The 12,681-nt window shown below is 40.2% G+C and overlaps 1 protein-coding gene across 3 annotated transcripts in view; it reads right to left on the reverse strand.

Annotated features, from left to right (window-relative positions):
* The window catches only part of SMURF2 (SMAD specific E3 ubiquitin protein ligase 2), a 120,022-nt gene extending 107,629 nt beyond the window's left edge, over window positions 1-12,393 (reverse strand). For all 3 annotated transcript variants that reach the window (XM_043585002.1, XM_043585003.1, XM_043585001.1), the window contains exon 1: window positions 12,310-12,393. In XM_043585002.1, the coding sequence (XP_043440937.1) occupies window positions 12,310-12,361 (52 nt within the window). In that variant the 5' untranslated portion in view covers window positions 12,362-12,393. The remainder of the gene's footprint in view (window positions 1-12,309) is intronic.
* Window positions 12,394-12,681: the final 288 nt, after the last annotated feature.

The raw sequence follows: 12,681 nt of genomic DNA on the forward strand, positions 1-12,681 counted from the left end.
AAATTCAATTTTTAAAAAATTTAACCTTATAGTATTAAATTCGTATGACTCTGAATAATCGGACCAATCAATAAGTTTTCTTTGTTCACTAGGGAAATAGTTATATTTAAAGCCTGATGACATAAGATCACACACAAAAAATGAAAACCGAATTAACTACTGTTTGCAATTCTAATATAACAAAAAGAATTTTTGTATCTGTTCCTACAACACATGTAGCATACAGTTTATATAAGAAAGTTTACCCTAGGGGTACCTGGGTGGCTCAGTCAGTTAAGTCTCCAACTCTTGACTTCCACTCAGGTGACGATCTCAGGGTTAGTGACATCGAGCCCCCAGTACAGTTTGACTGACAGCATGGAGCTTGGGATTCTCTCTCTTCTCTCTGCCCCATCCTCCCACACCCTTTGTGTGCATGCTCTCTCTCAGAATACTTTAAAAAATAAAATAAAGTTTATCCTAAAATATGCCAGTGTCACTTATGATAGATTCTAATTCTCCATCTCCATTTATTTCAAGTACATTCGTTTGGACTTTAGGTTTCAGTTTTATAGGTCTTAACTCAGCCTGACATCTACCTGTGCCGAAATATCCCCACCTACTGACAAGAGGTGAAACTACAAGCCATTCTTGAAAGTACCAGCAAACTACAGGGAAATGTATTAAGTCATTAAAGGCTGGATTTGGATCCACACAGTTCCGCCACCTCCAAAAACCCTGAACTATTCAAACTATTCTCCAAAGCTCTTCTACTTTTCACCATAGGTACAGGGGAGGGAAGAGAACACAGTTAATTGCCTAAATGTTCACAATATGAGTTAATGATAAAAGTTATAACACCGTGGCTAATCTAACTACATGACTTCTTTGATATACTGGGCACCCCCAAGGTATACAAGACATCTGTGCCCATAAGACATGATATCAATTGAATAGAAACCTATATTAATCCTTATTAATGTTGTACTTGCTCCTACAGATAACAGCGTATAATTGGTTATGACAAATTTATTTTTAACTTTAATGTTCATTTACTTTTTAAGAGAGAGGGAGACAGAGCATGAGCAGAGGAGGGTCAGAGAGACAGGGAGACACAGAATCCGAAGCAGACTCCAGACTCTGAGCTATCAGCACAGAGCACAACAGCGGGGCCCAAACTCAGGAACCGTGAGACCATGACCTAAGCCGAAGTCAGACACCCAATCAACTGAGCCACCCAGGAACCCGATGACTAACTTATTTTTAAAAGTCTTTGGTCAAAAATGACAAAATTCATTAATACTTTACAACTTGAACAGTATTTTTCACATACTTCTCATCCAGGAGAATCTTAAAATAAGTAATATTATCATTTTAAGCATGCCCTTAAAACTAAAAGCACAGGCACCAAGAAAGTAGGTGATAAAAGGCATAAAGCTTATCAGTGGCCTAACTAGGATCTAAACCTAAATTTTCTGCCTGCAAGTTCTATAGTCTTTCTATAACATTCCAACTGCCTCCCAAAAATTACCAAGTATATCTTACAGAGTAAATAAGATCTACATTATGGATGTCTGTTTTGTGACAGTTCCTAAGAATGTATTATGGTCAAACAAAAAAGTCGGCTTAGATTTTAATAAAATTAACTTTCTTGGTCTTACAGAAAATACTTGCTCATAATATAATGCAACCTGAAAAATACCCAGAACCCAACACACTTGTAACAATATGTCATTTCCTTTCTATTGCTCCATTCTTTATGTTTATTCTTTTTATCCCACTTTTCCCCAAAAATGATCTGAAGGGGCTGATAACTCATAAATAGGCATCCCTTGTTAATTCACACTTGTTGCAATTCACTTCAATCAGTAAGAAATAAAACAGTTATAGGGGCGCCTGGGTGGCGCAGTCGGTTAAGCGTCCGGCTTCAGCCAGGTCACGATCTCGCGGTCCGTGAGTTCGAGCCCCGCGTCGGGCTCTGGGCTGATCATGGCTCAGAGCCTGGAGCCTGTTTCCGATTCTGTGTCTCCCTCTCTCTCTGCTCCTCCCCCGTTCATGCTCTGTCTCTCTCTGTCCCAAAAATTAAAATAAAAACATTGAAAAAAAATTAAAAAAAAAAAAAGAAATAAAACAGTTATAAATTAGGGGCACCTTGGTGGCTCAGTCAGTTGAACATCCAACTCTTGATTTCGGCTGAGGTCATGATGCCAGGGTCATGGGATTGAGCCCTGTGTCAAGCTCTGCACTGAACATGGAGCCTGCTTAAGATTCTCTCTCTCCCTCTGTTCCTCTTTGCCACTCAAGCTCTAAAATAATAAATTTTTTAAAGGTCCATAACAGAAATTTTCAGGAGAAAAATACAGACCCTAATCTAAGTTTATTCTGATTTCTTACATCTCCATTCATGGTACTATATAATAAAAATAATCAATGCCTACAAATGTCAAGAAATTGATAAATATTTGTTGGTTGAGTAAATGAAATAATGGCTCCAACGCATCATAAAATTCTAAATTAAGGACTCAATCATGCTTATTAAACTGTTATCAAAATGTCTATGAAAAACTTTTTAATCATTGTTTGAAATCAGAAGACTTAAAGCTATAGTTATCAAGAAAGTGTGGCTCATAAATGATAAACTTAGAAAGGATAAAATTACAGCAAAAAGTGGGACGCTTGGGTGGCTCAGTCGGTTGAGCGCTGCACTCTTGATTTCGACTCAGATCATCATCCCAGGGTTGTGGGATCAAGCCCCACACTGGGCTCTGTGCTGAGCGTGGAGCCTGCTTGGAATTCTCTCTTTCCCTCTTCCCCTCCCTCACCTCCCCCTCTCAAATTAAAAACAAAAACAAAAAACAAAAGAATTATAGCTAAAAGAAACAGAACAGAGTCCAGAAATAGATCTACATATATATCGTCAACTGATTTTCAGCCAAGGTGCCAGGACAATGCAATGGAAGAAACAAAGGTATGTGAACATACAGTGCCACCAGGAAAATCAGATACCCATATGGGGGAAAAAAAAACCTTGACCATTACCTCTCACATCATATTAAAAAATTAACTTTAGAAAAGCCACAGATGTAAATGTAAAAGCTAAAATTATAATACAGAAGAAAACATAGGAGAAAACTTTTAGGACTGTGGATTAAGAAAAGATTTCTTATGAGGTGCCTGGGTGGCTCAGTCGGTTAGGTGTCCGACTCTTTGATTTCAGCTCAGGTCATGATCTGGCAGTTCATGGGTTTGAGATCTGCGTCAGGCCCTGTGCTGACGGCTCAGAGCCTGGAGCCTGCTTCGGATTCTGTGTCTCCCTCTCTCTCTGCCCCTCCGCCACTCATGCTCTGTGTCTCTGTCTCTCTCTCAAAAATAAACATTAAAAAAAATTTTTTTAATTTCTTAGGACATAAAAAGTATGAATCATAAATGAGAACTTGATGAACTGGGCTCAATCAAAATTCAAAACTTCTGCTTTTTGAAACACTATTGGGGAAAAGCCCCAAATTAGAAGAAAATATTCACAAAACACATATCTGATAACGGACTTGTATCCAGAATACAAAAAGAAATCTCACAACTTAATGAAAAAAAATTTTTAATTATGAGCAAAATATTTGAACAGATATTCACCAAAGATAAACAGATGGCAAGTAAGTCCATGAAAAGATGCTGAACCCTGCAGGTCAATAAGGGAATTAAAATTATAGCTACAGTGAAATCTCTCTACACATCAATTAGAATGGCTAAAACCAAAGATGACAATAGTACGTGTTCAAGTGTTAGCTAGGATTGGGAGCGACTGGAACTCTTACGCATTGCTGCTGGAAATGGCACAACTTTGAAAATCACTTTAGCAGATTTTTTTAAAAGTTAAACACATATTTACCATATGACCCAACGACCCTAATCATTTACTGGAGAGAAATTAAAACATGTTCACGCAAAGAGAATGGTCACAGCAGCTTTATTTGTAATGGCCCAAAACTGGAAAGAACAAATATCTGTGGATATTTGTGAATGGACAAACAAAATTAGCCATACGTGCACAATGCAACATTCCTCAGGAATAAGAAGAAACAAACAACTGATACACAAGATGGATGGATCTCAAAAGCACTATGGTAAGTGAAAGTGGTCTGGGCCAGAAGACTACATACTGTAGGATTCCACTGACATAAAATTCTAGAAAAGGCAAAACCCTAGTGACTGAAAGTAAAGTGGTTGTTGTCAAGGACTGGGGATAGGAGGAGACTGGCTGTGAAGGGGCATAAGGAAACTTTCTGGGAAAAATAACCTTTGTGCAATCTATGTAGTTAAATCCTACCTAACATTTTAGGTACTATTAGATTATCATCAAGACTTATTTTATTTATTGTTTTGTTTTAATGTTTATTTATTTTGAGAAAGAGAGAGTGCAAGCAAGGGAGGGGCAGAGAGAAAGGGAGAGAGAATCCCAAGCAGGCTCCACACTGTCAGTACAGAGCCTGACTGGGGGCTCAATCCCACCAACTGGGAGATCACGTCCTGAGCCAAATCGAGAGTCCAACCAACCAACCCTTGAGTTGAGTCCAAATGAGCCAACCAGGAGCCCCAAGATTTATTTTAAAACTTGAGTTTTATGTCTGCTGTCAATTTTTAGTAAGAAATCAAACTGTGAAACTTAAGATACACATCAATACTTCTTAGTGTATCAAATGTGGTTTTTAAAAAAGTAGGCCAGGACTGCCTGGGTGGCTCAGTCGGTTAACCATCCAACTTTTGGTATCAACTGAAGTCTTGGTCTCAGAGTTGGGAGTTCCAGCCCTGCACCCAGCCTGGAACCTACTTTAGAAAAAGTAGTTCAAGCCTTCAGAAGCCATTCTAAAACAAACATAAAATTCCTCTTTTTGTTCATTATACATTAGTGGAAAAGTTCAAAAGAAATGTTTTAAATGTAAAGATTTTGCTGTAAAAAATGCCAAGTACTCATACCCAGAAAACTAGCATTCAGTGAAATACTAACAGTATTAGCTTGCAACAAAATTGCTCTAATCAAGCAAAATACCTATTGCTGTGTTCCTAAATATAACAACTAAAATTAGAAAATACAATGAAAATGTCACAAATATAAATTAGCTGGAATTACATTCAAACATAGAAAATACCGGGGCGCCTGGGTGGCGCAGTCGGTTAAGCGTCCGGCTTCAGCCAGGTCACGATCTCGCGGTCCGTGAGTTCGAGCCCCGCGTCAGGCTCTGGGCTGATGGCTCGGAGCCTGGAGCCTGTTTCCGATTCTGTGTCTCCCTCTCTCTCTGCCCCTCCCCCATTCATGCTCTGTCTCTCTCTGTCCCCCCCCAAAAAAAAAAAAAAAATTAAAAAAACATAGAAAATACCTGAGCTGTCCTGAGCAATACAGACAAAAGCTTAAATAAATGTAAAATAATAGCATCCTCCTAGGAAGGAAATTAAGTACACTTAAATGCCTCTTTTTCCCTCCAAAGCAAGGCAATTCTAATTACAACACCAAGGAAATTTCTTCTTAAACCTGACAAGTTTAATATTCATGTGGAAGAGCAAATAAGTAAAAATAGCAAAAAAAAAAAAAAAAAAAAAAAAATTCCATCACAATGAGCGTATTAAACTAAATTATAAAGCTATAATAATGAAAAGAGTATGGCAGTGAACAAGCGATAACCTGACTCTATTATAACTAATTTAACATAACTAAAAAGATAGCACATCACTGTGAAGAGGAAGAATTAGTTAATAAATAATGATGAGATGACTAAACAGAAACTGGGGGCGGGGGTGGGGGTAAGGAATATCTTCCTAAACCATTTTTTAGAAACACTAAAATAAAATGTACTTAAATACTTACTAAACTTCTTAACGGAAAAGGCCTTCCAAATAATAGAATAAGAAAAACAAAAGAAAAGTTGAACAGATTTGACTCCTAACTAAAACAACAAATTTGTGCATGTCCAAAAATGGCCAGAATTAAAAGTCAAATAACAGACTGGGGAAAATGTTTGTAGCAAATATAACAACAAATTAACATCTTTTTAATTCTCAGGCAAATCATTAAGAAAAACACGAAGGCCCTAACAGACAAGTAGGACAAGGCCAAACAAGTCAACAAAAATAAATATAATAAACAGGAAAATATTCAACTTCACAAGTTAATGTTTAAATACTGTATTCCGGGGCGCCTGGGTGGTGCAGTCGGTTAAGCGTCCGACTTCAGCCAGGTCACGATCTCACGGTCTGTGAGTTCGAGCCCCGCGTCGGGCTCTGGGCTGATGGCTCAGAGCCTGGAGCCTGTTTCCGATTCTGCGTCTCCCTCTCTCTCTGCCCTTCCCCCGTTCATGCTCTGTCTCTCTCTGTCCCAAAAATAAATAAACGTTGAAAAAAATAAATAAATAAATAAATACTGTATTCCATGAAATTAGCAAAAAATTTTAAAAACAAGAGCCAATGCTTGCAACAGTATTATAAAAATGTATGTTTATTTATTCATTGCTTCCCTAAACAGGCACAATTCTTACAGGAAGCAGCATGAGGAAAAATTTATCAAGAACTTACAAAAGATTCACACTCTTTAACGCAAAGCACTCTTTCTATGGAAATACCCTACAAAAATAATCCTTAAAAAAAAAGTTATCTACACCAAGATGTTTAGGGCAATAATCTGTAATAAAAATTTAGAAACAGGGGCGCCTGGGTGGCTCAGTTGGTTAAGCGGCCGACTTCGGCTCAGGTCATGATCTCGCGGTCTGTGAGTTCAAGCCCCGCGTCGGGCTCTGTGCTGACAGCTCAGAGCCTGGAGCCCGTTTCAGATTCTGTGTCTCCCTCTCTCTGACCCTCCCCCGTTCATGCTCTGTCTCTCTCTATCTCAAAAAAATAAATAAACGTTAAAAAAAAAATTAAAAAAAAAAATTTAGAAACAAAAATTAGAACAAGAAAAAAATAAGAACCAGTTTTGTAGCATCCTCTTAACTGGTTATCCTAAAAGCAGTCTTCAGAGTTCCCATCCCAGCCCATCATCCCATTGCCTCAAGATTGATATTTCTAAAGTTTATTATTTTGAGATAGAGATAGTGCAAGTGGGGGAGGGGCAGAGAGAGAAGGACAGAGAGCATCCCAAGCAGGCTCTGCACTGTCAGCACGAGCCCAATGCAGGGCTTGAACTCACAAACCATGAGATCATGACCTGAGCCACCCAAGCACCACCCAAGAATAATGTTTCTAAACATCAAAGATATGAAAACTTACAATCCTTCCTCCTTAAAAAAAAAAAAAACAAAAAAAAAAAACAAAACAAAACAAAAAAAACTTCTTGGCAAAATATAACAAGTTCCTAAATGGGTTGGTCCCTGTCTAGAGCCTCAACTCTTGCCACTCATACCTAGTGCATTAGCCACAAAGAACACATACAGAACGACAGAGAAATACTTCTACGCCTCCAGTGTTCATTCAATAAAATGCCAAAAACCCTTAATCCAAGCCGAAACAAAGACTCTGGCTTCCCAGAGCTGACAGCATAGAAACAACAAATGCCCTTCAGTGAGCTGGGTCTGACACTAGAGGAAGAGCCTCTTAGTCACAGAGGAAAGGCCAATTCAGGTCAAGGAAAGTTCTAGGGATAAGGGTAAGCTTTGAGTTGAACCTTCAAAGATGAGCCAGAATCTCAAGGGCAAGGGTAATTCCAAATAAATGGGATGTATATTTTATTTTTCCACACAAAATCTTAGACGTTTGTAACAGGCTCTCTAGACAGACAACTTGGGATTCTGACATGTACTTAACCTCTCCAAGTTTTTTCCTACCTCTTGGAGCTACCTCTTGGAGAATTAAAAGTGATAAAAGATATAAACTTGATACAATGTCTGGCACTTAATAAGCATTTAATATATGTCAGTCATACAGAAACACACAATGCTGATTACAACAGTGTATTTCAAGGGTCTAGCCTTCTTAGAACAGAGAAAGTAACAGTAAACAAAAAACGAGAGCAAAAAGAGAAAAAGTAGTAAGAATGGGGTTAAACAACATACTGCCATGTAGCCAGGGTCAAACAGTTCTCTGTATGCACCATGATGATATCCTCATACTACACATTACAATACCATAATTTATATTCATAATGATACCAAATCATAAATAAAACATTAAGTTCTCTTAAATATGGTCTACATGAAAAAAGTAGGACATATTACAACTTTTGAAAACCTTCAAAATCTTTAAAAGACATCAAAAATGGCCACAATAGAAATCTTGTGTGCCTAAAGTGTGGCCCTTCATTTACCTTGAAAATTGAGTTGCATGCTAAATGACAAATAAGCTAAATAGAAGACATGCTAGTATATATTATGATAGTTACAGTTCCACCAGCAGGAAAAAAGTAGAATCCATGACTAAAACGCATACACACCCTTTACTCACCAATGCAAACCAAACTACATGAGGCACCTACACAGGTTCAACTGCATGTCTGAGTGTTAGACTAGAAGAGGTAACTTAAGAGAAAAGTCAGGAGCTTAAGCTACCTTAGAAACCAAGAAAATAAAATGGGGACATTCAAATTACAAGCACCCTTAATTAGAAACCCGTGAGACACAATTCAAGTTGTAATTTTTAAGGCCTTGAATCAATAAAATATACAATAAAACAATACTAAGACACCAGCATATCTAAACTGAGACTTTTAATGTTGATTTTCCTCAAGCTACACACAGGGTTAACCTCATTACTTCCAAGGGTTTTATAAATTAATAACATGAGGAACTGCATATAAAAACATTTAAATTACAAAAAGGTTTGCAATATATGTTCTGGAGAAGTCAGTCAGTTATTTCTCCATATCTAAGACACTTAAATATTAGAAGTTATACTAAACTGCTTTTTTGAGTCTTTGGTTCTCAAAAACATCAATGATATAAAAAAATTCCCCCAAATTTTTTATAGTAACTAAATACAAATAATATTTTCTATCCAAAGCATTGTAAGAAAAGCCTGTATCAGATATTCATAAGTATCATGTATACAAATTTTACAGTTTCTAACCAATCTTCTATAGAAATAGTTGAAATTGGTAGCTTTCCCATACAGCCCATTTTAATGATTAAGTGTTAATGTGTCATAAGAACCGAAGTAACTTGATGAACCAAATCAGACTTTAACCACCAATGGCCTGAGGAATCTCAAATGTGGGATTCAATTAACCCTACCTTCTTAGCACCAAAAATACCAAACGGTTCACTAGGTGATTGTGGGCTAAGGACTAATACATGGGGAAAGTATAATATCTGTCATGGGCAGAGATCTCGTGATTCAAATATTTCTTCTTCTTCAGTGTGTGTGTGTGTGTGTGTGTGTGTGTGTGTGTGTGTGTGTGTGAGAGAAAGAGAGAGAAAGGGAGAGAGAGAGAGAATGTGTACGCGTGCGTGCGCATGCACGTCATCAGGCAAAAACTGTTTACACCTTTCAGGAAAGAGACAGCTCTATGTTAAAGATATAATTGAGTAAGTACAGTTCATAAAGCACCTTGGAATCAAAGGCACTCTATGAATTTAAAATACTAGTATGGTACTGACTTAAAGCAAAGAACAATAATTTTAAAGCATCTTATAGCCCAAGTGTATTATAAACCAAATAAAAATCCACTCTGGGATGTGCCTTTTTTATTTTTTTTAGTGATCTTCCTCTATTAGGGAACCCGGATCTAAACAAACTATTAAACACTTAGTCTAAAGGTATGCCAAACATTTCTTAAGGTCTTAACAAAGAATCAACTTTTTTTTTTTTTTTTTTTAAACAAAACGAGGCCTAGGTTAAATATTTTATTTGGCTTCTCAAGATGGACTGAAAAGTTGGGCACCAGCTCCAGACCAATTCCTGGACGCACATCAAACACAGCCCTGTCATTTATCCAGTCAGTCAAAACAATCTTTTCCATCTAACCCTTTAATGTTTATGTCCTAAAAAGCTGCTAATTGAATCCAGCTCTTGAAATCTATTTGTTAAAATCTATACCATCTAATTTGTAAATGGACTAAAATGAAAAAAATAGAAGTTAACTTTCCTGGCAAAACAGAAGAGAATCCACCAAATGTAACCAAAAAGGAGAGGGCAATGTTTTTATTATTTGAACAGTTTTTTCTTGAAATATGACAGAGACAAATTCCCAATGGTTTTAAAAAATTGAGAGTACCTCCAACTGTTTTTACAATCAAGGGGACACAGTGTATTTAATATTCCTCAGAAAAATCTAAAAATACAAAATCACTCTACAAATTTAGTCCAATGTGTCCTCTCCCCCGCAAAAAAGAAGTGTCATCTTTTCTCCTAAGTGAACTCACGAATTCTTATAAGGTAGCACAGGCTGTAAGGAAACCACAGAGAAACACTTTAAGATCTATTGAGTCACAGTAAAAATCTCAAACTCATTTTAAAAAGTTAAAATACCTGTTTTCTCCCTCATTTTCTCATTATGCATACAGCCTGCAAAGAAGTAAATGGCCAACAGCCTATTTCCGATGCTTTCTGCAAACCTGGAATCACAGGTTCTTCCCATGATCACTGACACAGCACTGAGTCTACAGAGGAACAGCTGTAGATAAACTCTAAAGCAACAAAGATCCCTAATAAAGGTTTCATAAGAAAACAAGGAAACTGAATGGGGGAAATGGAGGGGGTCGGGGAATCCCCAATCCAGGTTTTCCATTAAGAACCACTCACTGAAGGGGCGCCTGGGTGGCTCAGTCGGTTAAGCGACTTCGGCTCAGGTCACGATCTCACCGTCTGTGAGTTCAAGCCCCGCGTCGGGGTCTGTACTGACAGCTCAGAGCCTGGAGCCTGCTTCGGATTCGGTGTCTCCCACCCTCTGTCTCTGTCTCTCAAATATAAACATTAAAAAAAAATTTTTTTTTAAAGAGCAACTCAGTTAATGATTCTTTGCAATTTTCCCTAGGAAAAGTAACACTGTCATAAAAGTAATATATTTTTTAAGTTGCAGCCAATTTACAGTCAAGCTAAATTCTCAAAAACCAAGTTCACTGCAAGTTTTTATCTGTAAAGTTCAGCCAGTGGACTGGGATGTGACACACAAGCATTCAATTACAAAATTAGTCCATATAAATCTCTACGTCCACTGTAGGCAAACATAATTACAGTTTATTCTTACACAAAGACACACACACACACACACACACACACACACACACACCCAGACCTTTAAGAAAAACCATCTTTCTCACCACACATTAAACATCGACGTGGATAACTTAGTGAATGGTAAAACCAGGATAATTACACTGATTTCAAATCCACTTTTCAAATCAAAAATAGTTTTGTCCTTAAAATGGGGGGACACGACCATGTAAGAATACCAAAAACGGCACTGTGTAAGCAAAGTGTACCTGTAATGTCAAAGATTTAATGCACTTGGAATCATAAACACTTTGTAAGAGAGAAGCCTCCTACCTAGCAACCCCTCCAGACATTCTTTTCCATTTAGAAAAGGGAAGGGGAGGAGGTGGGGAGGGAGAAAACTTCGCTTGCAAGTCTGTATGAGCACATACTTAGAAATGTCCACCAAAAAAAAAAAAAAAAGTGTGTTTTCAAAGCAGGTCTGGAGTTAGAAGTGAGACACAAGTTCTGCGGCCTACAAGGAACAACCCAAAACATGCTACCCTACAATCAAACACTTCCAAAACACAGAGTGTACAATGAGCCGGAGTCGTCCGATCAGGCGGACGCACCGGAAAATCATCCACCTCGGTCTCCACCCTTCCCAGAGTCGTGCGTTTCAGGTGTGTGGCACCAGCTGCTGTGGCTGGCGGCAGAGAATGAAGGTTTTGCACGCGGGCATAAGTGGGCGAACAAGTTAACAAGCAGGGAACACACACACACACACACCCTCCCGTTAAGCGCTCCATCTTTAAGGAGTGTTTACTGCGCGCAGTCAGCGACCGGATTCAATAAGCCCCGCCACAGGAGCGCCTCATCCCCCCGACGACCCCACCTGGGCAGCAACCCAGGGGTTGCTCCCCGAGGCCCGGGAGAGAGTCGTGCTCCTCGGCCAGGGCTTTCCGACCTCCACTCCGCCTGCGATTCCAACCGGAGCAGCCCTCCCTCAACAAAAGACCCCCGAGACACCGTCGGTTTTTTCAAGAATTTCCCCACAAGGGCGAGTGGTTTTGCCATTACTCCCCCTGAACTAGGCCTTCCCACGTCCCCGACCCCCAACTCACCATTGATCACGACCCTGGCCCTTCCCAAGGCCACAGGCACCCCCCCGCCGGTTCGCCCACCCCACGGCTGCCCCGGCCCGGCTCCCGCCGCCCCCCTCACCTGTCAGGCGCAGCTTGACGGGCCCGTTCCTCCGGCCCCCAGGGTTAGACATGTCCCCGGCGGCGGGGGCGGCGGCGGCGGCGGCGGCGGGGCTGCGGCCGCGGCGCGGGGCCCGGGGCCGGCGGACGGGGCGGGGGCGACGGCGAGGCGCGGCGGAGTCACCACAGCGGCCGGGGCTGGGGCCCGAGCAGCCGGCGCCGCGGCCGCCACGGCCGGAGGGTCCCGGATGTGCCGAGCGTCGTCGCCATGAGCCGCGGAGGGAGCGGGACGCCGAGCTCCCCCCTCCTCCCACTTCTCCTTCCTCGGCCCGGGCCGCACAACAAAGCGGCAGCCGCGGCCGGCCGCGCCGCCTCCGCCCGCGCCCCCGCCGCC

This window comes from Prionailurus bengalensis, chromosome E1, assembly GCF_016509475.1.
Source record: "Prionailurus bengalensis isolate Pbe53 chromosome E1, Fcat_Pben_1.1_paternal_pri, whole genome shotgun sequence".
Taxonomy (NCBI): Eukaryota; Metazoa; Chordata; class Mammalia; order Carnivora; family Felidae; genus Prionailurus; species Prionailurus bengalensis.